The 27,710-nt window shown below is 42.1% G+C and overlaps 1 protein-coding gene across 2 annotated transcripts; it reads left to right on the forward strand.

Annotated features, from left to right (window-relative positions):
* The first annotated feature begins 440 nt into the window (after positions 1 to 440).
* tmem131l (transmembrane 131 like) lies at positions 441 to 27,555 on the forward strand. Of its 2 annotated transcripts, none has more exons than XM_061087898.1 (34): positions 441 to 629; positions 1,287 to 1,360; positions 4,824 to 4,867; positions 11,877 to 11,948; positions 14,211 to 14,334; positions 14,433 to 14,549; positions 15,643 to 15,747; positions 16,649 to 16,726; positions 17,768 to 17,921; positions 18,199 to 18,257; positions 18,342 to 18,447; positions 18,528 to 18,630; positions 18,857 to 18,977; positions 19,119 to 19,289; positions 19,375 to 19,444; positions 19,595 to 19,718; positions 19,828 to 19,897; positions 19,989 to 20,098; positions 20,226 to 20,295; positions 20,441 to 20,574; positions 20,835 to 20,977; positions 21,096 to 21,282; positions 21,570 to 21,755; positions 21,871 to 22,020; positions 22,113 to 22,659; positions 22,760 to 22,872; positions 23,019 to 23,188; positions 23,285 to 23,491; positions 23,669 to 23,747; positions 24,259 to 24,365; positions 24,484 to 24,616; positions 25,036 to 25,106; positions 25,225 to 25,358; positions 26,997 to 27,555. In XM_061087898.1, the coding sequence occupies exons 1-34, from the start codon at positions 503 to 505 to the stop codon at positions 27,303 to 27,305; spliced, it is 4,569 nt and encodes a 1,522-aa protein (XP_060943881.1). In that variant the 5' UTR covers positions 441 to 502; the 3' UTR covers positions 27,306 to 27,555. The 2 variants fall into 2 exon arrangements, with proteins under 2 accessions (XP_060943881.1, XP_060943887.1); XM_061087904.1 differs by having other exon boundaries at positions 19,378 to 19,444.
* The last annotated feature ends 155 nt before the right edge of the window (positions 27,556 to 27,710 follow it).

The raw sequence follows: 27,710 nt of genomic DNA on the forward strand, positions 1-27,710 counted from the left end.
ATAGAACAAAACAATTGGACATAAAAAAACAATATATACAGGAAGACAACAATATATACAGTAAGAAACAATAAGTTAAGTTAACCAGTGAAGTGGATTGAACATAAACCAGTGAATTGCCAGGACAGATTCTTGTTTGCCTCTGAAGTGTAAAGTCAAATAAGGACAGAGGTGACGTCCAGGGGCCTGAGCCTAGTAATGAATCACTACCCACCACTGCAGGGGACATTGTACTTGTGTATCCTTGCATGTTGTGTGTGCATCAGCTGTGTGTGTTGCCTCCAGCAGCGGACACACGGTGCTCAGTGTTGTTGTGAGTCTGTGTGGATGTTGCAGGAGTAGGAGGGAGGAAAGGAGGGAGGGACAGGGGGAGGAACAGGGGGAGGGAGCTGCTGCTGCTGCTGCTGTTCCTTCTGCTGCTGCTGCTGCTCCGGGGAGAGAAGAAGAAAGAAGCACCGCGGCGGAACACACGGCTGGTCGCTAGCCGAGGAGAGAGGGCAGCATGGCGGGGCTACAGGACCACCACCCGGGCGGCCACTGGCACCGGAAGACCTGGATCAATGTACTACTGGGAATACTGCAATTACTTTTACCGTTTAGCGTGCAGCACGGAGGGGCGCAGCTGCAAGGTCGGTGCTCACCTTTTAGTTCTATTTTCGCTATGCGTAAAAAAAAACTGAAAAAAGAAAAACACGACTGTTACCAAAATAAAACAATTAGCTAGCTTGATTTGACAGCGAATGCTAGCGAGGGGAATTATTAAACTATAAAATATGTGTTGGGATATTTCAGATTATATTTAAGTGGCCGAGAGGTGTGTTGTTATATTTTTAAAGGAGGGCTGGAGCTGTGTGTTTTTAATGTGTGTGTGTGTGTGTGTGTGTGTGTCAGCTCTGCTCGTTCATGCTAGCTTCCAGTTCCTTGTTCGGTTTCTCTACCAAACCACAACTTTTCAAACCAGAGGGGGGATAACCGAACCACCGGGGTTTAAACCTGGTATTTGTGTCTTTCTGTCGCAAGGACACACAAGCTCCACGGACACACACTCGAGTTGTAGTCTTGTGTAGCGAGAATTGTGTGTTGTCCAAGTTCGTTAGCCACCGAGCTAACCTTCCTCCTCCTTCTTCCTAGCAAGCAGCCTTTGTCATTTCCTCTCCTGTCACCTCGCTGCTTTCCACTCGTAGCAAAACACTCGATCCCACTGGTTTAAATCCTAATAAATCTCCATGACTTACCGTGTCTTTTATTTGAAAATGTCTCACTGTTGATCTCTTGCTCCCACAAAGCTCTGAGTCAGATGTCCACCGGCGTGGTCGAGGTCTGGACGCCGGAGGATGCAGAGCCACTGGCCCCGCTTCAGGTAACCATCCCTCAACCCTTTCCCCTTATTGCATGGAGGAGGAAATGTGATTGTGTGTGTCTGTCTGTGTGTCTATGCAGAAACATATTTTTATAGATGGCAGCATTTGCAATCGCAGCCACATGCACGAACACGTGTGCATCCTCTATTGTTGTTTGCCTCCACTTTTGCAGCTCGCCTCTTCTGTGCATATTCTTTATATTCCCTGCACATGAACATAAGTATCCACGCCAGATTTATTGTTTATGAATACATATTTGGTGCACATGTTTTTTTAATTGCTGAACAAGAAGCCACTGATCAGTTCTCTGAGCTGAACTGGGACCAGAGCGGGAGGCCACCTGCCATGTGGCTCCTCCTTATTTTCTTTTGTACATAGTGTCCATTGTGGAGTTCAGTCCCCAGTACACACTGGGAAAGAGAGAGAGGGAACACGCTTCCAGTGCTTCCTTTCACACTAGGTACGAGTTATTCTGCTCCTCCTTTTTAGTTTGCAAGATTTGCTTCTTTATTTTTATTTTTAAAAGAAACTTAGTTCCTGTTTCCTAAAGCAGTCGGGGTGTGATCATCACTGGTCGTTGAAGAAAGAGACAGAACACAAGCTGCTGGGAGCGTAGTGTTTACTGATCTGTCATGAGGTCACCAGCTGACTGTCATGTTACCTGGAGGGGGGGTGTGGCAATGTGCAGGGCTCTGTAAACAGATAGTGGTGCTACTGGGATTGCATTGGAAGCAAAGGGGGGAAGGTTTGAGGGCTGACTTCCACAAAAAACACACATTCACAGTTAAATAGTTAACATGGAAGTGATGTGTGCGTCCCGACATGTTTTTCCACTCGTCCCTTCCTTGCAGACCAATTGGCAGATGGCAGAATTGTTGACATTGTTGGATGTCATGTTTAGATAGGCAGCAGAGAATGGAGGGACTGTCTCAGTTACATGGGCTATGTGAAATAGAGCATGACTTGGATGTCTTTCTTCTATACCCTGCTGCTGCTGCTGGTCAGCTATTTAAGTATTGTACGTTGCTGGAGGCTCGGTGAAGTGGGGATGCCGGGTCATGTGCAGTGACACATGATTAAAGCTGATTTCAGATCCGGCCCACAGTCATACCTGAGCAGGTGTGCATAAATAGAGCCTTTAATTGTTGCTATTTGGATTTCCCTCCTAATTTTGCCTCATGTTATGGTTTTGACTAAGGACAATATGTTTAGATGTGTTTTGTCTAGTCCCCTAGTAAATGCTGGATTAGGTCAGTTTCCCTCATTCAGTTTCCCAGTGCTGTGTTTTGTATACAGACCTTTCTCCTAAAAAAATGTAATCCCGCATTCATCTTAAAATCCCTACATCTAGAATCCAATTCATTTACTGTTGACTGTTGTTCTCCCTTTGAATATTCCTCCTGCCTGTAATTGCTCACCTGTTGCTACAAGCAGCAGCATCGTGTGGGCTGTCATTGTTTTGCTTAATCAGCAGGAAAATCAGTTTTCTCTCATTCACCGTAGCTATTAACCTGCCACGCTTTCAAGGAGCTGGAGGCACTGTAGGATAAAATTCACAATAAAACAAAGATGAATCAGTGGGAGCTTTTCAAGCTGAGACTTGTAACTTGTGCTATGTTTCGACAAGGCATGTGTAGTTGTTATAGATAAAATCTAATTTTATTTCCCAAAGTTTGAAAAACCATGATTCCAAAGGGCTGATAGATTTAATAGTCAAGAAATAAAAATGTATTTGTTTTGGGTTATGCATTGAATTGAATGTCTTAAAAAGCATTGCAGTGCAAAGATCCTATAATTGTAGTATGGCCATATAGCAGCCCATCTATTTGATTTGCAGCATTGCTTACATAGCCAGAGTCATAAAGGATGTTTCTACATCAGTAAACAATAATGTGTCTCAGTCTCTTTTATTATCACACAAACGCAGCATGTTGCTGTTGTGAGGATCATGTAATTTCCTTTTAATTTTTTCAGCTTCACTATGTTAGTGTTTGGATTGAGTGAGGTGGTGGAAAGATGGGTGAGGGGGCAATAAAGTACCCGACAGAACCTGCTCCATGGTAATGTTGCTCAGACAGCCACTATATAACATATATGTCCCACTGGTGTTGTTTGCTGTGTGATCATGAAGCCAAAATGGAGCCCATAAAGTTTTTACCATACTTGGCAGACAGTCAGAACTCAGTATTTCACACGTAGTTTCTGCTTGAGCTCTGCATGTTCCCTCGACATGCATACCGTTCTCAGCAGGAACGCAGAACCTGGCATAAAACAGGGCCTTCTCCGTCGGAGCCCACTGGCCAATCACAATAATTAGCCTTCGCCTCCATGTTGGGTCAGGTCAGTGACTGTTAAACATATTTGCTGTTTGTACTGCCTCAGATCCCCACTCGCCAAGCCTCAGTCAGTGAAAGTAAACTGTCCGAAACTGAAACTGACCACAGTTCTGCACATTAGCTTCCGTGTTTCAAATTGCGGCGACGTTAACACACTAGTGTTCCATCAGGGTTTGATCCAAGCCAACACTGCAACACTGAGAAGTCCTTTAGGTGTGGTGCACTGTCGGTCAAATGTTCTCTGAAGAGACATGAACTCAGTACATGCAGTGTGTTGACATCCACTGTGTAATCTGGTTAGGCAATGACTAGAAGTGTGCACATGGTTAGAGTAACTCGAGTTAATCCCAGTGAATTTAAATTGACATGATTTGTGAACTGTGTGGATGTCTGGAAGTATCCTCTGTTCTTTGTAGGAATGAGAAAGTGGTCTCAAACTTGTTTACACTATAAACACTGTTTATCACCAGTGCGACAATGGATGTTCATGGTTTCATTCTGTGGAGAGTATACTCTGCCAACACAACAAATTAGGATTTCCTAGAACCACTGTTGTCTGACATCATTTGCAGAAGAATGTTTTGTGCTTGTTGTCTTACTTTTTAAATGGGCACCATGTTCAAATAATGGAAGTTATTGTGTTACATTGTGTGCGGCGATTTCTTCATTTCTAAACAAAGCAACATGGGCTGATTCAATTTTGCAGGCTGATGATGAAAACTCTATTGCAGGCCTATAACTCGCATTCTTCTTTCCAATGCATTGCTGCCTTCCAAAGGAAATAATTATAATGTAATAATTATCACAACACTAACTTGGATTTATATAGCTCCCTTCAAGGTATCCAAGAATGCTTAAAATAGTAAAGGAAGGAGTGGTGTTGTTGCTACTTAACACATTATAAATCCATCCATCCACAATTTCAACTATGTACCCCCTAGTTGGTGTTGTGTCAATATGCATTGTACGTCTTGTTTAGGAAAATAGTTTGTCATGTCGAGGCCACCTCCATCCCACAATCTCCTCATATGGTTTTGTTCCAGGCTACACTGTGGATGAAGAACATGGGCTGGAGTCTCTACTTTTCGAACTGTGATTAATGATGTGTCTTTTCTTTCATTTTTAGGTGGAGAGGGAGCGGAAAAAAGACGGTCTTCCTCTAGAAGACAGGTACGTTCTTATCTTTGTTCACTTTCTGTGGGAACAGCAGACAACTGAAGCTCGTCTGTGGCTTCCTGCTCACATCCGACGAAACAGACCTAAAAAAAAAAAACATGAAAAAAACTTTCCTAGTGCAAACATTGGTCAGAGAAAGCCACACATGCATTCAACAATCATAAAAGTGAATGGAGATGATGAGAGGTTTCCACCTGTTCATGAGTGGCACTTGGGAGTAGGTGGAGTTTCCACCAAGCCACATAATTACTGACAAACCCCAAACAAGCATACAGATTGCATCACGCTGAAGTGTTCCTCTGGTGTGGACCAGAATTACACTGTAAGGCACAGAATGAAACCAGAGCTGTGGCATGAGTTCAGTTTGTGAACAGCCCAGTGGAAAAACTAGCTTACCCCTGTGCTCTCGATTGAAAAGAGAAATGCTCCAACGTTCTTTAAACATATCCAACAATCTGAAAGTTATAGTACAGCTCCGTGGAATGGTTTATGCAGAGTCGCACTGCAGCTGTAAGGTGACATGTTTTTGTATTCACTCAGACAAACGACCTGGTGTGGTTTCAGGGTAGCTCGGCCAAAGGTTTCTATTAAGCCCTTTAAAAGTCTTCCCCTGTATGTTGTTTATGCTGGTGAGTGAGGGGTGTGTGCCAGGGAGAGAGTTTGGGGTTGGGGGGGGGGGGGGCGTGTGTTAAAGAGGCACAGAACAAAATTCCTGGCTAATTTTAGAACTCCTTGAAAGAAAACAGAGGGGAGGTCCGTCTTTCCCAGCTGCATTTTTTCCCGTAGGAAAATTGTTGGGAAAGTGGATGTTCGCAGCAAAATCTCACCGAGTCGTGGTCATATTTAGTAACGGGCTGATGATGTCACTGCTACAGGCTTGTTTTTATCCCTCCTTGGTGAATAGTTGCACATATCCTTGTTTAAGCAATGTCAGTAATGCAACGAGCTCCGTCTGTCATATACCACAGCTAGCTAACGTGTGCCTTTTAACCCTCTCTTGCCTTGAGGTTTGTACCTCAGCATGTTGGGTGAAGTTCAGCTAACCTGTCTCTGCAAGATGTGTGTCATGCTCTGCTGAGTTATTATTATTACACAACCCAACATGATAGTGGCGTTATGCCCATTAGTTAATGCAAGATGTCTTAGTGCACACCTGTTTGGAAAATCTTTCCTTGTGAGTAATGTAAGAACAGAACTTTAGCCTTTTCAAAGCATTACTTGATGTTTAAATCCTTAAATTTTTTTAAGAGCTGCTTTATGTCTTGTGAAAAAAGTTGTTAAATGTCTTTGGTTGTGGAGGTTGATTTCCAGTGTTGAATAAAATCACCCTTATATCAGCCTGAAGACTACAGATCTGTTTCAGTAAACCTGCATCCGGGTCATTCCTTCGCTTTGTGTTGTACTATATCTTCAGACTACTCCTTATAAAGGGATGACCCTTAAAGTTTTTATATAAATTTCATCTGATTTACATGCAGCCAACATTTGCTGAACTATGGTGAAACACGGCTATTTTTAAATGCAGGGAAGTTGAGAAGCAATGGAGGCTTTGTATTGCCGGGTGAACTCGAGACCTGCAGAGCTGTGGGCTGTGAGGCCTCTCGTGCCTGGGTTATCAGGTACTTAGCAGGCCTGCCATCACTCTCTTCCAGCCTGTAGAGCAGAGCCGCGTGCAGATGAGGAGGTTAATGATATCTCCTCCTCAGTCCAGTCTTGTGTCAAAAGGTCTTGGCTCCACTTATCGTCTCATGAGCTCGTTTTAGAGTCATTTCCCATAATAACCTCGTCCTTTATTGTGTTCCTTTAAAAGCCATAGATCTTCCTGACCCAAACCTAGCCATCGTAATTGAGTTAATCATTCGGCACTAGTGTTGCTGTGCCATGTGGTTTCCATTTCACTGTTATTCTCATTGTTTCTTTGCCTTCTACAAACGTGTGAACATCAATTGACCTGATCTCTCCTCTGGTCCTGACCTCTCTGCCTGCAGCGCGGCTGAGGTCACCGTTCACACTGAGTCGGAGTGAGATCCAGGGGATCAAATGGCGCCAAACATAACTTGTTATTCCTGTACTGTGACAGTGGACAGAACCTTTGGACTACAGCTCAGCGGTTCGCTTGTTGAGATACTGAGTTTTTCCTCAAGAGCAGCTGTTGCTGAGTTCACAGAAAAGACTAAGTGACTTATACATAACAAATGACGAGGTAATGCCCCCCCCCTTCACCAACAAGAACCTGACACTTGATGTGAACCTGACACTGCTCGCGAGTCGCCACAGGCCTTTTTCACAGCTGACATTTTGACCGGTCACTGTAGGAACGGTCCAGGTGTTCCTGATCACATTAACAATGGCTCTGTTCTGTCCCAGGGCCAGTTATTAATTTCAGAATTTACACTTGACATGTGCTTTTCCTACAGTGACATGTCAAAATTACCTCTGTGAGTGATTCAGTCTTATATTTACATCAAAGCTGCTGTTTTTAACACTTGTACTACTTTCAAATATGTAAATATACATAAACTCTAACGTTCGTTAATAGAGATTTATCAATAAGACGTCCACAATCTACTTTTCGGCAAAGGCACGATACATCAAGTTGGAGATCGTGTGTTATTTGTGGTTATTTATTTAAAGTTAAACTGTAAAATATCAAGACTTGATTACATTTCTATGTCTTAAGCGGCCAACAACATATTTGAACTCACTGACAAAATAATTTCATATATATATATATATATATAGGGCCTGATGTAAAGCTTTACGAATGTTTTAACACCCTAATAACATATTGGCTTAGACCCTCAAAAATCCCAGTCGGCCTCCAGTCGACGGTGCCAAACTTGTTAAACTTTGTTTTCACACCTGCCCCTCCACAGTAAAACGGCACCTACAGTCTGACAAGTAGTTGATGTCTTTGTACATTGTTGTGCGTTGCCCCAGTTGCCCGTGTGTCTGCTCGTCCCAGCGCTGTATAGACTGCAGACAACTGTGGTTTCATATGACTGAGCAGATTCTCCGTTCTCCCTATCTTGATGCTTGTTAGGGCACAAATGCAAAATGCTGCCCTTATTGATTAACCAGAGCGGAAGAAAGATAGGGTAGAGAAGATTGCTTTTTGGGGGGTTTTCATATTTGTCAGAGCGCCTTTCTTTTCTGTTGTCTCAGCATTGACCTCTTTTCTATTCTGCATCCTTTTTAAAATGCCAATATGCACTTAGCTGCTGTTCAGAAAGCGACCCAGTTCACTTGAGCTTTGGCACAGGTGGCCAGTGGCAGTTTATGTGGTGCAGAATATATAATTAATCATCAGTCTTTCACCGATACAGTGCGTCAAGTGTATGATTCTATTTTTTCTCCTAGTAGTACATGCTGTTCTGTTCAACCACTTTTATCAAAACAAGATACAGATGTGTACGACACAGACTGAACTGATGCCTGCATATTGACTTCACTCAGCAGTACTCCAACCACTCTAAATTTTGTTGTAATTTCTGTCAAGTAAGAGTCACTCCTAAACTCGGCTCCAATTTCAGTGACTATTATCAAGATATCGTCCCTAATAGAAGTTATACAAAAGCCTTATTATGTACAGACATTTTTATTACAGGTTAAACGATGGGGAACTTCTGCAAATATTATAAATTAGATTGGCAAATGAGTTTGCTGCCCAAACAGGAAATAATTTCCCTAATATTTCCACCTGTTATGTAAATTTACATTACTATTCATTGCCAGTCTGTGGCTGTTAAAAATTGAAAGTCGTCACCACTGAAATGACACTGCCTGTTTTTTCTTGTCGTGTGAGTTTTACGTGTATTGAACATGAAACTCAACACTTTTAAACTTTTAAACTCCACAGTGTCCATGTGTTTTTACATGTTTAACCTTTTAGAGTCATTCAAATCAATGCCAGCGCTCCAGTTATGAAGAGTTGCTGAATGACACATGTCCCAAAAGTGGTAGAATGTGTCAGCAATCATTTATACCGACATAATCTCCCCACACAACCCCCTTAAACAACTCTGGAAACAATACACTTATTTGCTTGCAGTCACGGTTCAGGCTCTGGACTTCATGGCAGCTGGGACCAGTCCTCCCACTCTTCTGCACAGTTTTTCCAGATACTTGGCAGATAGAACGGTTCAAGCTTCTTGGAGAACATCGCACAGTTCTGTGGATTTAGGCTCGGTGTCTTCTGTCACTTCATTTAATCCTACGGAGACTTAATGATGTAGAAATCCAGGCTCTGTGGGAACCAGGCTATCTGTTGCAGGACTCTTATTGGGGCTGAAGATAGTTCCTCACAACTGTGGCTGTATGTTTTGGATCATTGTCATGTTGCAAAATACAACTTTGGGACGAATCACACAGTGAAACAAGATACCTAAACGTTTCACACAGCACGTTCTGTAAGGATAACATCAGGAAGACTGCAGACCTTATCAGGGAAGTTGTTATGTAAAGCAGACTGGCTCAAAGCCTTGTTTATGGCTGGATGAGGATATTGAGGATGTAGTTGAAAACTGGAACAACTGCTTTCCATAGAAAGTACATTCGAATTTGCTAACTGTTGCTAGGTAGCAAAAAAACTATTTCTAAACCACTGTTCTGCACAGCTAAAATTATGAATTTATTCTCTCCCGTACCAACAGCCTGCTTGTCTTTTCTAGGTAATGCACCCCCGATGCTATATATATCTGTGGCAGATGGCTATTGGTGACTAGTATGAGGAACTGTAGTTACTAACATGTATAATAATCCGGAGCTCAATTCATGTGCTTTCATACTGTAATGGTCAGGAGAAACCCCCATTATGAAGAAACGTTAAACCACCCTGTGTGTGTTTGCAACCAACTGTAGATTCGGTTGTGTGTTTTAATGAAGTGTCACTGATAGAAGAGTGGTTTTGTTTTTAAATTGACAAGATGTGGGTTGCTGCTGTGGGCAAAATGCAGCAGAGAGTATTTGCACTTCCTGTTGCCCGTCACTAAACATCCTATTTCTTTGTATTGCTCCATATTCATTATGTGCGGTGTATTTTACTGACTTTGACTGATTTGTCTTGTTCCTGCAATATTAATCGTGTAATTTGTCATGAATCTAATCTGAACTTGACTAGGAAATACTGTTCAAGACAAAATACTACTGTGATGACGGAAATTACTCAGAAGTTGTAATCTGTTGAAAGTGTAGAATTGGTGCTGATGGTGTTGACGGAGAAAAAACAGACTCTTCTCCTTCAATGCCCGTTTATATTTTTTCTGGGTTGATGTGGAGGTTTTCTTCATGTTCTCTTTTGCTGCTGCCTCCTTGTTTTTTCACCAGTTTGGTTTTCTTATTGAACTGTGAGCAGCAGGTTGTAGTGAAGGTCTTTACTAATGCACTTCTTTTATTTTTACATCTTTAGACAAACTATTCTTTTAATAAATGGCATAAAAATGACCCTGCATATTTAACAAAACAAGCCCCAGGCCTCACACTGGTGTTGGTGCTGGTGACCGAACCATTTGTCGCGCTTGATGGTAAACTAGATTGGTGGTGAAAGAATTAGTTGATTAAATACGTGTAAATGATCTTTCATTATTTTGTCAATTTTTCAATTGGAAGTGTCAAACGTTCTCTAAATTTAAACTTCTCAACTGTCACGATTTGCTGATTGTCTTTGTGACATGTGACAGTAAAATGGTAATCTTTTGGTTTTGGCTGGATGTTTGATTGATTGGTAATGATTCTCCAAATTCCATCCTGACTTGAATGCACCCAGGGGTCTCACAGTCATTATGCATATTGAGCTAATTAAATATGGTCCCATGACACATGCAGTTTGCAATTTGAAGTAATATTTACAAGCTTCACAACTTGCTATGTAGATAATAACCGTTTCCTGAATTATGAACTGGGAAATGTGTTTTGTTGCATTAGTGAAATAATGAAACTGCAGAGGAAGCAGTATGTTGGAGATAGCGTGGACATTTGAATTATGGTCTGTTTCAATTTTTATTACCATTGATCCACAAACACTCAAACCCTCTTTCCACTTGCTTAGGTTGATCACCAGTTGTTTGAGTCTTCTGTCAACAGAGTTCAGACTTTTTTTTCACACGGGTTCAAATATAGATCCACATGCAGCAACAAATCAGCTGCTGTCTCCCCGTTTTTAAATTTTTTAAGTGCACCCGTTCCCCAAGCTCATTAGCTCTGGATGTCTTCCACAGTGTCACCAATAAAAACAGTGGAGCACCTATAGGAGCTTCTGTGACTTCACACAATCCACATATTCATGGGTGCCATTGCCATGCCATTACATATGAGTTTATGATTGTAAGTGTTCCATACAATACAGATTTTTAACCCTGACTGACCTATTCCTGCTATTTAACAATTGTTCTTTCTAATTTTGCTAGACTGTTTTCTACAAAAGTGATGTTATATTCATACAAATTGTTTGAATTGTTGGACTTATGAACCCAGCTTGATGATAATTTGATTATGGGTCATAACTGTTTAAACTGATACCTGTGAGTACACAGGAAGTTTTATCAAAAAATAGTTTGGCTTGTTAAAGTTCTGAATGATTAAATCTCCAGGATAGCCTGAATATACGGAGCGCTGTGTAAATATTGTTGTCTTGGTTAGGTACTCGCACGATGAAGCAAAGCTTTTTTCTAGGTGGGGTAATTATAGTCATGTGCAAGTGATCAATCGTCTTTACTTGCCTCACATCTTCGTATGATAGTTAATTATTTTTTAGTTCTTTTGTTAGGCAGGGAAGTAGATGGTCTGTGAAGCAGCCCGAGGCCGTGATCACTGTTAATTCATCCCTGTGAACTGTCACATGCTCGGCCAGAAAAGGGGACTCAGTGTTCTTGCTTTAAGTTGTTTGGAAAATCTAACATATTGATGTTTTTGTCTCAAATGTTTGTTTTCAGTTTTTAACTAATTGAAAATAACTATTGTCGTTTGTCCTAATTTTTTTCTATTGTGATTTCCCTCTCTCCACCAGCTCCTCTCCATACATGCTTGAGAATGGGAGGCCCTTACATTTTCAGCCCCCAGCGTTGGAGTTCGGGACGCAGTAAGTACTGTCCTCGTTTCTCATTTTAATATGACGTGTCTGAACAAGCATCCATGTTATTCATTTTGTTCTGAAACGTCAAGTCAGTTTTATTTATATTTCAACAAATCATAACAGATGCTATCTCAGGGCGCTATTTCATATAGAGCAAGTCTAGACTGTATGTTATTTACAGAGCCCCAACATTCTCCCTTGAGTACGCACTGAAACCTCGAGCAGACCCATATACAGTGCGTAAATATAAAAAAATCAAGTTAACAAAATAATTTATAGTCCAGTGTTCTTTTCCCATGTGTGCTTCTCTCTGCAGAGAGAAGCACACATGTTCACACAGACCAGCTTTGATTACATCAGCTCACTGAACTCCATGTGCTTCTTGGTGTTTGACTGTGTTCGGCTCTGTTCCATCACAAGACACTGGCTGTTGATCACCAGCTTGAACCCTTGTGGTTACACTGCAGGAACTTTCCCGTGGAACCAGGAACCGTTTTAGGAACTGAATTAAAATTGCAGGTTCTAAATTGTGTTCCGGGGGAAATCTTTCTACTTCCCAAATAGTCCTCACTATGGGGAAAGTGCAAGTACATGAACCTTGGGGGTGGGTCTTTCAGCGTTCACCTTGCCGGATTGGTTGAGTAGTCCAGCGTGTTATTTTAGGAGTCTGAGTCTCGTTCTTCTGTTTTGAATGGACTTCATTACCAGTCCTTGTCTGTTTTCCGATCAACCTGAGCATGATTGGAATCTTCCAAATGTTTTCCCCTACTTTAGTAATGGTCGATTTATATAGCGTCATCATTGTTGGCCAGGCTTCTGCGTTACCGCTGCCTTGTGGACTGGAGTGGAACAGTTTGCAGTAGCTGTGTTGTTTAAAGCACAGCAGGGCTGGGCAGATGACTGTGTTGTAATTAAATTAAAAGCAGTAAAAACAGCTGTTTTAGGTTTCATATAACAATGTGCTTACATTCCACATTTAAAGGTTATGTACCAGGTGTGCACATAAAGCACCACAACCACTGACAGCTTTATTCTATAATGCATTCAAATAGAACAACACGAAACCGTGCCATCTAAATATAACATAAAAATTACGCTGCACCCCATTTGGAGCAGATTCGACGAACACTGAACCATAAAAACTTCAAAGTGGCCGTATTTATTACAAAACTGTAGTGTTGAATTGCATTATGTTGCAGAGAGGTTCTTGTAAATGTCCCACCCCCCCCCCCCTCTATATCAAAGGGATAAAAAAGTACGTTAAGTCATGCACATATTTGGCATTATGCAAGATGAACTCTTAAGACCCAGTCAGCTTGTGATGTAGCCCACAGGAAAGTACTTCACATCCTAAATTTATATTTTTATATATTTAAATGGCTTTGTTATGTATTCCATGTGTTTGTGAGAACACAGCACGTCAGAAGGTTAGATTGTGAACAGTCTTTTTAATTAAATGGGAAATGTATTGACATTATCAATTGAATAGCTTGTGGCAGGGTACAATAAATGAAATAGTTTCTATGGTCGCAATGTTGCTGTGCAGAAAAATATTGAGTGTCAGTCTATACGGTGGATTATATCAGAAATTGCCGAATCCAGAGATCTGATCTTTGAGCTGATCCAACTCAAAATGTTTTCCTCATTTATGTCCATATCTACATATATGGTTCTACTTGATAAGTAGTTAGTTTGCATTCTCTGCTGTTGATAGACTGTATATAAACATAGATGATGTGTCAGCCCCCAAAAGTGAAGCCAAAATGTCTTGATCGCCCCCTGGTGACCGGGGTCATAAATCCTGCCTCCTCCATGTTAGTGGATAGGACATGGACCCAACTTAAAAGTCAAAGTATATGTGAAATATATGTTTGAGTTGTTTTAGGTTCTTCTTGTCACACTGGTGTTTTAAGTGTTAATTTGTCTGCTTAGTTTACTTCTGATAAGTTATTTGATGTTTCATAATCGCACTGAAACAGCTGAGACTGACTTTCGATTGGTCGAGCCTGTGTGTGAGAGAGGCCTCACTACCGCGTCTCAGTTCCCAATCGCTACTGCACAGACCCCGACCGCGAAAGTGCAAGATGGTGGTTAGTTAGAGGAAGCTGACTCATACTGCACAGGAAAGTTCTGTAGAGAACAACTTGGGGCCTTTTTTAAATTTTGTTGTTGACCTTCAGGTTTTCAGCAGGCTACCGTGATGTATCCTGGGTAAAAGCTGAGTGAAGAAGCAAGTTATTTATGATGCTGTTCTCTCTGTCTTTACAGACCGCTGGGGCTGCCAAGAGCTGAAACCATATATATACACAACCCCAGCCAGGAAGTTCCTGTGACACTGCTGTCAATGTTTACATCCAGCAGGCATTTTTACATACCTTCCTTTCACAGAAGAGTAAGTTTCCATATGTGTGCTCCACACCATGTTCAGAATGAATTCTGTTCAATTGTTTAGTGTGTCTGTATTGTGCTCACGTTTCTTCTCTTTCCCAGGTGATCCCACCCAGAGGGAAGGCATCTTTTAAACTAATTTTCCTCCCGTCTGAGGAGGGCAATGTAGAAAACACATTATTTATAAACACATCGGCCCATGGGCTGCTGTCATACCAGGTCAGTTCCATTAATACCCCCCTGCTGTACAGCCTCAGGGCCCTGTTCATAAATGCGTTGTGACCCTTCTGAAAGATGCTCACCAGTTTGTTGTATTAACACTATTTGAGCTTTCCAACATTAATCACATCAAACGTTTTCCTTTCAATAATTAAGATATCAAACTAACAACAGACTAGGCTTCTGCTCCGTACTTTACCAGCATCAGTAATGTTTGTTTTTGCATTTCAGTTTCATCCCACATGCACATGCTTAAACAAAGGAATTAAAAAACATATTTGCTTACACTCCTGACTCCTGTTTATACTCAGTTTTACTATAAAAATTAAGAATATGGGCTGTAAATATTCATTCACATGCTGCAAACTGCTGCATCCTCTGGACTCACTGCACTCAAGCCACAGAGTCGGTCTTGAAGTTCCACTTTAGCCACTTTCTCTCACCTGACCTTTGTTACCGTTGTTGGATTTAAGTAATCTCTTCAGTTTTTTTAACAAGTGTAAATGTCAGTTCTTGGAAGCTTGTTTTCTTATAGAATTGTGTTCTTGGTCAACTGCAGTGGAACCAAAGCAAAATAATTACAAACTCCACATGATTTACTCCACAAGCAGTTAGTTGTGAATGTTGTCCATCCCGTATCAAACCTGCACAGTATTTCTGAAATGTGCTTATGAACACGCCCAGGCACGCAGACACTTGGACTATCATGTGCAGCCTCCAGCAGCCACTCCCTTTTCACGTTTACTTGTTTTTCAATGTTAACAAAGAGCCCAACAACACAGGACTGGCGTGTGTGTTTTTCACACTTCCACACTTGTCTGTTGACACTTTGTCAGTCGGTGACACCCGTCCACTTGTTATTTTGTTTCTACAACTTAAATAATGGTACCATTGGTGTTTTTATTTTCTTTAATAACACCAAAAATCGCTACATCCTTGTTAGCCAACTTATTTCATCTTAATTATAAACACAAAACATTACCTAGCATGTTAGAAAGTTCAGCTCAGGCCTAATAAAAGACACAGCTCCTTTGTTTCCCCTGTTGATTGTGTTGAATCCTTTCTTTATTAATGTTCACCATTCTTTTTCCAGATTTTTGGTGCAGGAGTTCACTCGGGGTCATTAAAATCCACCCAAAGAAAGGATAGTCAGCTAATATTCCCTCACATCCAGAGCATTAAGCTGACCCAAACTCAGGTATGTATTTACAGAAATGGTTTGTGCATGCCACACAGATAAGCAAATAACGGCTCATCATTGGAAACAGCTGATTTCCTCTTTCCTGCCAGGCCTGATAAATGAGGGCTGCATGCAAACAAACAGACTCTGTGACACACACTGACAAGCACTTGTTGCTGTGAAATTACTGAATGTGTGCTCAGACAGCAAGAAGGATCCCACTAAACGTTCAGAATTCTTTCCATGGTGAAGAACTAAATATTTACCAGTAGATGATAATCAAAAACACTCATTTTAAAAGTATATGAACTTTGTACTATCTCTCATTTGTGCACACATTTTAAAACTATGTTAATCACACTCAATATAAAATTATATGAGCTTGTAATTCAGCATGTAAATGAATGAGAATTGAGTGCATGGTTTTAGAAACAAGCGTGTGAGAAGGTATCTGACATAGATCCGCCCTGCCACAACAGGAAGTGGGGGGGCAGTTGCAAAATGTCAGTTTGGCCAAGTGCAAAGAACCTGAAGGTCTCGAAATCACTAAAGACGGCAACTGCTGTACATGGACAGCCGCTCACATACAGGTTTAAAGGCTGATAAACTTATACTTCAATCCTCCCCTGTAATTACCAGGACATTTAACACCATGTTTAAAGACTAAAGTTATTAACCTAGTGATCTTCATAATTTATTGTTAAGTGCTTCTGTATGATAGTCCCAGAACTTGAGGAAAATCTAACCCTAACCCTAAGATGAGTAAGACACTATATCAATATATCTGTGATCACTTTACCTGGTTTCCACTGTACTATAAAGTGTAATGCACTGTACCACCACTAGTTTTCAGTCAATCCTCCCTTCAATGTTTATATTCAGTCATTAATCTGCTTGATGTGATATGTTTCTCCTGTAGGAAGATGCCTCCAACATCACTATTGTGGGTCTACTCCTGGAGTGCAGCTTACCCAAGAGTCTGTTTAACAATCCTCAGGTACTTCTTCTCCCTCAATGAAGCCTTTGAATGGATCACTGAAAATCAAACCTGCTTGAATTTGGAAACAGTGGTTTTTCAGGACCGTATGCGAGAATGTAAATGTCTGTATCAGTTGCTCCTGTCATTTTCCTGCCAGCCCTTTAGTAAATTGTCTGGAATGTCAGCATAAGCCCATCTGGGAATACAGCAGGAAAAAACTTAAAGTAAGCACCTTGTGATGTTGATAAAGTTTCTAACATGCGACAGAGGCAAAGATAAATTAAAAAATAATGCAAATACGCAGACAAAGATGTCAGGTTGAAAAGGCAGCACCTTCACTTTTCTCCAGAGCCTCTGAGCAGGGTGAGATCTCTCGCCAGACTTTCAGTTGCTTTCTCAACAAAATCAATAATTGACCTGGGGCTCCCAGTGCACATGTGGCGCAATACTGGTGACGCAAGAGACCGCAGCAAACAATACTATATTTTCATAATTGAAATCATCCATTCAGTCTCTCAGTTGCGACCTTCAGCTTATATCCAAGATCAACACCTGTTCCTCTGTTATTTTGGTGGACCTCACTGAGAAAATAGTGAACTGGTCTTTGGTCAGTGTCGATTCCACTCAGATTAAATCAGTCAGGAAGGAATGCAGCAGCAGACTTGGTTTCAAGTGATTTGGTTTTGCTTTTGCAGTCCTTCAGCGTTAGTGTCTCTGAACCAGGGCGTCTGGTCGTCAAGTGGGGATTCACCCACCGAGGCAAGCCAAGTGAGATTTGCACTCCACTGATCTATCAGTTTTATGAGGGTGTTAGTCACAGGGTCGGTCACTGCTAGGTTACGGCCCCCTTGTTTCGGGCCCTCATTGTTCAGTGACAGTTGGTCAACAGCAATGAAAACTTTCCACCAGTGATTTTTTTCCGGAAATTAAAAAATTCATAAATGTTTCATTTGTTTGTCTTTTGTTTATTTACTTGACTCTTAAGCTTCTCATTGTTCCCATGTCCTTATCTGAATCTGTTCGGTGCGTGACTGGTATGTCTTTCCTGTCCCGTCCCAGGGGTCCTGCCTCCAGAGTGAGGAGCGCCTCAGTCTGCAGATTAATCTGTCGGCGCGTGGTGACCGGCCCACTGACCTGGACAAGCTCAAGCCCTACGTCATTGAGCATATTCTGGTGCTTCTGGTGGCCCCCACTGCTGGACAGGCTGCAGAAGGTAGGTGTCTATGACCAAAACAGACACATCCAATGAAGTTTTATCATCCTCCAGTAAACATCTTTGCAGTCAGACTTGATTCTGTAGTGGACTTCTATCGAAACAAGGCAAAAAGTCGACACTGCTGACAAAATGTCTCCCTGAATGTACACAAGATTTCCATATCAGAAGATTCACACTCACTGTAAACTGGATCGCTTATTACTGTGTGAACTAATCAGTAAATTAGTATTATACAATGTACATATGTGCTCAGTTTTCTGTTTGTTTCCTACAGGGGAACCAAATATAGGAGTGTATTTGTTAAATGCTGGAGGCAAGAAGCTCTATGTAAAGGTGGGGTTTCTCTTTATCTTGCTTTTTCACAGCCTCTACGTAAAATTGTTCTGTGTTTTATACAATATGTTTTTATCTCTCCAGGAAATGCAGGTGCTATCAAAAGGGGAAGTCAGCCTAGAACTGAATCAGGTTCCTCTGAGACCAGAGGCAAAAAACTTCACTGAAGTTGCCACCCTTGGCTGCAGAGGTGAATACTTTTAATTTCTCACTTCCTGCTGTGTGACATTTTATTGAAACCTGAATGTCTTAACACGTGTTCTATGTCAGGTTCACTGCCAGGCCACGGAAGAAAATGCACAAGTCATATTGGTTTAAAGATTCTGGGAGACAGGACAACCTACAGCTTCCCTGGCCTACATATCACACACAGGTATTGTTTACTATTTTACTCCCATATTTATTTATTTTTTAAAATTGTTTTATAACATTTGAGTTGCAGCTAGAAACCAGCACCTGATATTTAACATATATTTATAGTAATTGTCTCCTCTCAATAAGCAGCAATTGTTGAGCATATGTTACTGAATAGTGTATCATAGTTCAATTTTGAAACTATTTTGTCTTCCTGAAAATAATCGGTGGGGGGGTTTATTCAGCCTGTTCCAGGTGAAACAAAGAGAGGCCGACCTGGTGGACGTGTGGATGACGAACACCCTCCTGCTCCCGCTCACTGTGATGAAGGCCAGCCTCTCACAGAAGCTTCAGGGAGTAATGAAGGTATGCACCACAGCACCATAATGATCAGATGGTGACCAGTAAACATTCTTATTTTATATAAAACACTATATTTCTACCACAAGGATGTAAAGGTAAGGAGAGGAAATGACACTAATATCTCTGCTGCCCCCTGTCGGTCAGGTGATGAACTTCAGCGGCCCCCTGACAGTTCCCCAGGGCTGCTGGAGGATCCTGTCCCTCCAGCTGCTCAGCAGGGAGCTGCCAGTCGATCAGCTGGCCTCCCTGAAGCTGGAAACCAGCCTCGGCTCCGCTCTGCACGTCCCCCTCCTCTTTCACTCTACTCCCTCCAAGGTAAAATGGCAGCTTAAGTGGTTGGTTAGTAGTATGTTGGATGGGGGATCAGTACAGTGGTGTAATTATGTGTTCATTCTCCCAGCAGGGGAAGGTGGTGCTGGAGGCGGAGCGAGAGTGTGGGCGACCTTGCCCACTCAGATTGTCTGAAACAGGTAAATTGTCATAATCACCTTTGAGCAAAATCTATAAGTCAATCATGTACATTTTTTGGCTTTTAAATTCTGAAATTTTAATTGTGGAAACTTGCTGAAAACATAATATTTTATTGGTCATTTTATATATTCTTCCTTTTCTCACATCAGGTCATTCAGAGTGGCAGCGTTCTCTCCTCCCAGACTTTCACCTCTCGTCCTGGGCGGTCGACAGCAAACTGGCAGCTGAGCTCTGCTCCCGATGGCAGAACCACAAAGACAAACTGCCTTGCAGGTGAGTCCTAGTTCATTGCCTCTGCCTTTTCATGCCATTGTGAACTTTGAAGTTGAGTATTTCCTATAATGAACAGCGTTCATAAATGTGGATGTGTGTGTCCTCCCAGGTGGCCCAGACTCCCTGTGGAGACGTCTGCTGCTCTGGACTTTGGTGCTACACCAGTCAATGAGAGCAAGGTGGGCAACTCCTTATAGGCTCTACTCTCAAAATGATAGTTCAGCTATTTTTAAGAAAGACTTTAAACTTGAAGTTGTTTTTGTGTTTCAGGTGAAGACCTTCATGCTGAAGAATCCCTCCTCTTCTGTGGTCTCTGTAGAAATTAGAATCCTCTCCCTGTATCCGGCCCCTTTAGAGGCTCTGGACCTCCTGACCAAGTGGTACGCAGAGCAGAGTCACTGTTTTACATCACAGCGACTGATTCAATCAAATTCTGCTTCAGCGGCTTCGTGCCACGATGCTCCAGCATATTGCTCTGATTAAAATTGCATTGTTTTCCTTTGGCAGGTTTAATATCAGCCCCCTCTCTGTCAACATCAGCACCACCGAGTTTTCTCTGTCAGCTTCTCCCCCAAAGGTAAATACCTCCTGGTTAATAAAGTTTTGGCACTGTTAATATATAGCATAGCTTTTTGACTCTTGGTTCCTGATACACATGGACAACACTGGCATTGTTGTTGTGCTTTAATCTTGTTTAATCATGTTGCTTTTTCCTGCCCCAGGCGAGTGAAAATATCGAGACTATGTCACAAAAGGGGGTCCTACGTCTGCTGCTGCAGCCCTGGGAGGCCAGAGAGGTCGCTGTGGTCTTCACTCCAACCGAACACAAACCCACCACGACCATTCTCGTCATCAGGTATTTAAATCACCCCAATAGGAGGAATATAATCATACTTTTTCCCCAACACTTTTAATGCACCTGCTCTCCTGTGAAGGTGCAGTAGAATATATATACATATACTACAAGCCACAATACACTTAATTTGGTATATGATGAAAACGCAGACAACCGTAAATACTGAAGTTTAACGTTATTCGAATAAAAACATGGCTTTAAATGTTCCTCTCTTTTGAAGGTGTGAATTTAAGATCTTGGTTTGTGTGTTTTTTCCTCAGGAACAACCTGACGGTGTTCGACATGGTGACGGTTCAGGGCCACGGGGCCAAAGAGCTGCTCCGAATAGGAGGGAAGCTCCCGGGCCTGGGAGCCTCACTGCGCTTCAACGTCCCTCAGTCAACCCTGATGGAGTGTCGCGATGGTGAGAGCGTTGTTTACATCTAACATACAACTTTTATTGTTGAGTAATATCGTCTTTTGATTTGAGTTAAAAGTATTTGCTTCACAAATGTCTCAACTGTACCCTGTGCCACTCCCAGGTCTGCGCACCAACAGGCCGCTGTTCGCCATCAGAAAAAGCTTCAAAGTGGAGAATGCAGGAGAGCTTCCCCTGACGGTCATGTTCATGAATATAAACGGATACAAGTGTCAGGGATTTGGCTTTGAGGTGCTGCAGTGTCGCTCCTTCAGCCTCAACCACAACACCTCCGCGGAGATCACCATCGCGTAAGTGGAGTTTAAGCGTAATGTGTTGTTTACAGAGGAAATTTTAAATCTGTTTCACTTATTATTTGAGAAATGTTGACGTATAATTGAGAGCGAGGTTTCATATCATTCAACGACAGGCATTGAACATATGTTTTACATCCTCGGGGGCCATTTTTACAATTATTCTTTTTCTGTCAGCTGTTTTTTTTACTTACCTACATGTCTTTTACTTTATTTACATTCCAACAAAGCAGTAGTTGTAGTATTTATCCTAGTTCATTGTCTCTTCATGTGTGTTTCCTCAGGTTCACCCCAGACTTCACGTCGTCCTGGGTGATCCGGGACCTGACTCTGGTGACGTCCCGTGGAACTTCTTTTCCTTTCACCCTCAACGTGACCCTGCCGCACCACATGTTGCCTCTCTGTGCTCAGGTGGTTCCCGGCCCGAGCTGGGAGGAAACCTTCTGGGTGATCACCCTCATCTTCACATGGTCAGTACCTTCTCCGTTAATCAAGGATTTCCTCCATGAACATTTTTATTAATCTCCGATACAATCATCTGTTTTTTTCTTGTAGCTACAAATCTTGTGTTTCTTTCCTCCACAGCTTCTCGCTCTTCGGTGTTTGTCTGATGGCGTTCCATCAGGCTCAGTACATCTTGACTGAGTTTTTCACACCCAGCATCAGAAGCAACCACAACTCGATCCTGTCCCGGGACAATGGCTCTGTCAACAATATAACACCCAATGGAGTGAAGTACGTCCAGTGTTTGTTTTTGTTGTCTTTTCCATGTACAGTAGATTTTTTTTTGTGTGTTAAAATACTTAAAATGTGTCTTATTTGTGCAGTAAAACAAAGGGAAGTTGTAAGAGCTACGTGGACACGTGTCACACCTCTGACAAAGGCAAGGGCCGTGGCTCTCCTGCCTTGGCAAACAGCCCCACCCAGCGTCCTCAGTCCTCGAAGAAAACCACCGCGACCACCCCATCCCAAACCACAAAGAAACACAAAGTTTCGCTTTATTACTCCAAATACAAGCCCAGCTCGTCTGCAGCAGGTGGCGCTGTGACAGTGGATGAAGAGCACGAAGACCTGACCCCAGACGCTCCTCTGACCCCGGACTCTGACGTCTGCAACAACAACGAACCAGCTTTCACCCCCGAGCTGGATAAAAAGAAACCCGCAGACTTTAAAGAGGAGCCCCACAGCCCTATAGAAGATCGAGCCCCAGCAGTTATGTTTCCCGTGGAAATGCCTGCTGGTTTCCCACACAACGTCACACTGAGTCCAGGACCTAGACCAGGTCTGATAGTGTGTAGTCCTGTTGAGAAGAGCTGCACTGAGCGCTATGCAGAGAAGATCACCTCTGACAAAAGGGACAGCTCAGAACTGGAGGTGAGAAACAGCGTACAATAAATCTTTGAAACGAATACCATCTGAAGAAGGGTTTATGACAAAATATCTATAATCCCTTTTATTGTTTTTACCACTGCAGCTGAGAGAAGAAACCAAAGGCCAGAAAAAGAAAGCACAGAGCATTGAGACTGGCACTGCACTCGGGAATAATAAGGGAAAGAGGAACCGCAGGAAGACAGAAGCTGTCTCCAGGTAGACGTCACTATATTCTTTATCCATGAAACTCTGAACATTAATTCAAATATTTGATAGGGAAATAACTGTTGATATGGCTCTTTTTTTAGAGGTATTAAAAGAGTAGACACTAAACTGTGTTTTTTCTGGTTTTGCTGCACCAGCGCTCCGGAGCACAACATGCTAGTGATGCCAGAGAGGGAAAAGGAACCTGAGTGGAAAACAGGAGAGCGAATCGTCAGCGCGCCTCGGAACAGGAACCGCTGCTGCAACAGCTCCAAGCCAGAAGCACCAAAACCTGGTCATAGTGCCGAAAACCCCCTGAAACCAAACGGTGGGAATACACCTGGCCTGTCGCTGCAGCCTCACAGATTCACACACAACTGAACAATTGAGTGTAACATCACTGGCTTTGATTGTCGTCCGACAGGTGTGTGCCCTGCCCGCCCGAGGAGAAAGATTGCCACAGAGCGACGCGCCGGTGGAGTGTGCGAGTCGGGCTCGGACTCCGGGAGCTCATCAGGCAGCGTGAGGGCCAGCAGGGGGAGCTGGGGCAGCTGGAGCAGCGCCAGCAGCATGGAGGGAGACAAGGACCCCGGCTCCAGGACCCACGCCTGCACTACCTCATCGAGAAAAAGTACAGCACCACTTTGCACGGCCTTGTCTATCAATACAGGAACTCAAACTCTGACATTAGAGCGACAGGACTTCCTCCTTTGAGTGTCTAGTGGTTCTTTTCTGTGGCTCAACAGTTACTGTAATTTTATTATAGATAAGAATGATTTACAATAATGAATTGCTTTGGTTTTTACAGGGGACTCCATGCAGTACAACGTCCACCCAGTGGAGAGAGACTGCTACCAGAACATGAATACTAACTACAAGGCTCAAAGGTACTAAAGTAAACTCACTACACACACACACACACACACACACACACACACACACACACACACACACACACACACACACACACACACACACACACACACACAGACTCTATCACGTGGATAAGTGGCTCTGGGGATTTTATTAGCCTCCATGGAAACTTTTCAGGGTCAGTAGAAAATGAACATATTTCATGTATGTTTTAATTTGGACGATATTTAAGAAAATATAAGAAATGTTTTCTTTATTTGGATTGTACACAGCACTTTTAAAGTTGAATAAAATAAAAGGTTAAACTAAATGAAACATGGTGATTTGAAAATATACTGTACAGTTAGGTTGCTCAGGAAGGTTTTTAATCTTTTCTTTTAGTGTTTCTGATGCGATAAAGTCATCATTTTGTAAACTATATAAGATTTGAACTAAACCTATAAATCAGAAATATGCAATGTTCATCCACATCCTATCCAAGTGGTGTTTGACCTGTAACCTTTTGCTTTTCCTCTGTTCATTCAGCATGAACAACTTGTACCGTAAAGACATGTGCCAAAGCTCCGACCCCCCAGCCTCCAGCTTTGTTCCCAGTTTTGCTTCTGTTGCTGCAGGAGTGGAAAGAAACATGGGTAAAGACATTCATAACAAACCGCTTTGTCTCCGGAGCAAAGTTTGAACTTCAACTACAAGAAGTCTCCATTGCTTCCGTTGTAAAGTCTAATGTAAAGTGTTTGTGTTCTTCCTCAGACCTGAGCAATCAGTATCTACCTGAGGAGACGTGGTCGGCTCCGTCCATACCTCTCACCACTGAGTTCAGATACAACACCACTGAGGCGCTGCCCTACATACCTCGGCCACCCCCCAGCAGACCGTATAATGGGTAAGGATTCGATTGCATATCACGTTGAGATCTACAAATAGATGTTTTTATTTTAACAGCAAATTAAAAGGACAAAACACATATGATAAGCTATCTTTCAGCAATGTGGTGGGTTTCGTCTGCCCCCTAGTGTCCAAAGAAATCAGTTGCAGCTTTAAAGAAGAAATGGACTGTTATTGTATTTTACACATTGAGGGAACAGAATGATTACGTTTGTATTAACTGCACAAGAAACTTTAATTTACAGGCGAAATTAATTACATTTTCTAACTTTAATCTCCTGAATTAAAATGGCTGTGGTACATGTATGTAAGCGACACCCCTGCCTGCTTCAAATGTCTTTGTTAGTAATCCCAGAGATTTGTCCTGGCTTGGTACTCGTTTATAATTTGAGAATTTATCTCCCTTGTTTCCTGCAGGTTTACTTGGAATAGTGCAAACACCCAGTGCAACAACCCCTACCCCTACTGCGAGGAAACCAACTTCATAGGTACTGACCAGTTTAATTTTATCCAGTTTTATATTGATATGTCTAATTCTAATTCTGGGTCCTTAAAGTATTCTATGGATGGAAACTCAGTACATGTTTGTTGTTCACCTTTTTTTAGGAAATGGAACTTTTCCAGGTGGTTTTCCCGCCCAGGAGGTTCAGAACTCACAGAGCAACCAGACGTGCTGGACCGAGGAGCAGCCACAGGAATCCCCCTCAACCTGGGACACGGCCGCCTGTGTGGGCAGCAAGGTGACGACTCACATCCCCAAAGCGCTCACCTGTTTCACCTTAATGACATCTACCAAAGTACAAGAGATACATGTACATCTGTGGTATAGAGCAGCAACTAACCATTATATTGTCTATTGATTAATATATAGAGATTATTTCCTAAACAACTAAAAACCCTTATATATATGTTAAGATATATTTGTAATGATCTACATAACCATACATCAAATTATTGTAATTAAGGTTTCAAGACCGTTAAATATTGTTGTGTTCCTCACAAAATAAATGAATAATATTATGGTTAAAATTTAGTTGTAACATTTAACACTAAATATGTATTGGGCGACTGTTGGGAAACACTGAACATGTAGAGAGGACAGGGGAACTATGGGTAATTACAGGTTCTCACACAATAGTTCACTGTGATTTAAAATGTAGCCACAGCATTAGGGTTTTTTTTTTAAATTTAATTAATAATGCCCAACTCAATCAATAAGTATAGAATAAAAAGAAAAACGTTTATGTCTTTGAGCAGCAGACAGTTAAATATAGATCTACAGGATGTAGTTTAAGTTGTGTTGTCGTAAATGAAACATAAATGAATAATATAAGGGTTAAAATTGATAAATAGTTAAAACATTAGACACTAAATCTGTTTTGGGACGACTGTTGGGAAACACTGAACATGTAGAGAGGACAGGGAAACTATGGTTAATTATAGGTTCTCACACAATCGTTCACTGTGATTTATTTAAAATGTTACCACAGCATTAAGTGCTGATGCAGAAGCTTCTTCTTTCCTCGGCTCGCGCTCCTTTTTAGGGGAAGTTTTCAGCTCTTGTTGCAGAAATCAGGAACACGCTCACATACTTTAATAGACTCAGTTTAAGAGACAGTGTTTTTTTTATAAACTTCTTTTATCGGCTGCTTCTCCTTTTCACACAAGTGCTTCATCTGACTCTGCTGCTGCATTCTCCTGTTACTCATGAGTGAATTATCAGCCAATACAATCCTGTCACAGATAAACCAGTTGTGGTGTTTGTTAGTAGATTGTTGAAATTCAGTATATTGTAGTAACAGGGCAAGTGTTTTAAACGCTGGTCACAAATACACGTGAATCCCTTTGCTGAGGATGGAGTGAAGCCTTGCTCTCGTTACTGGTTTGGTCAGGACCTTCAGACTTTTCTGTTTAGTCTGAACCAAAGTAGGTGTGAAGGGTTCCATTGACCATTAACCCAACTGTATGACCAATAGTTAGTCCAACCCAAAAAGGTGGTGTCAGTCTGGATCCAACTGAACCAGGGTTCATTTTGTTCATTTTTTGGGGGGATAGTTCAGACTTTTGGACTAATTGCAGGAAGTTAAGACAGAATTTAACAATAGAAGAAGAGAATGAAGACCTCTACTGGTCGTGGGCGAGGACGTTCATTTTGTGCTTTCGAATGCCTTAAACTGAAAAGGAGAGACAAGATTTAAATTATGCAAAATGACTCCAGAAGCAAACAGTCAAATGCTCATTGGCAGCAGAGAGCTCTTACAGGTGAGGTTAGAATCTCATGGAAGTGCTGAGATACGACTGTGCACGGTTTCACCTGAGCACTGACACTAGCTTCAACGATTCAGAAAAGACTTCATGTTTTCCCTCTTCCTCCACAGCCGTACTTCTCGGGCACCCGCAGCCTCTCCCCCATGTCCAGCCTGTTCGGATCCATCTGGACGCCGCAGAGCGAGCCCTACCAGAGCCACTTCCAGCCGGAGAGGTCGGCCCCGATGTCCCCCGTGTCCCCCATCACCCCCCCGCACTCTCCCTTCACCCGGGAGCCGGAGGTGACCTGCAGACCGATGCAGTACTCCAGCTTCCACCCGTTCGGCCCGCACATGAACCTCGACATATGGAACTCTTCCTCCAACCGCAGCTCCAACTCACAGCTCTCCAACGACTCCGGCTACTGTGGAGACGTTTAAAAGCAACGGCAGACCTTAAAACAATATTGGCAAACGTATAAAAAAAACAAAAAACATTGATATGTAAAAGAAAGGAAATAAAAATGAATGTTCTTTTATCAATATTGGGGAAAATGTGAATATTTCTTTTCTTTTATGTTCCCATTTTCAAATGTTTAATGTTGTGAAAGGTTAACCATTTGTTGTATATTTTTCTAGATGTTTTGCAGTTTTGATCATAGAAAATAAAAAAAAAGGTTTTGTACTTGAACGGCACATCGGTTTCTTTTAATAATTTACCCTCCTGCCGTTCCATCTTGGCTGCTCTTTAAAACTTAATGAATCATACAACAGAGCGAGCTTGAGTTTATCTGAATCAGCCTTTCAAATCTGATGGAGTTTGTTTGGTGCATAGATCTAAAGAAC

Source organism: Limanda limanda, chromosome 2 (assembly GCF_963576545.1).
Source record: "Limanda limanda chromosome 2, fLimLim1.1, whole genome shotgun sequence".
NCBI lineage: Eukaryota > Metazoa > Chordata > Actinopteri > Pleuronectiformes > Pleuronectidae > Limanda > Limanda limanda.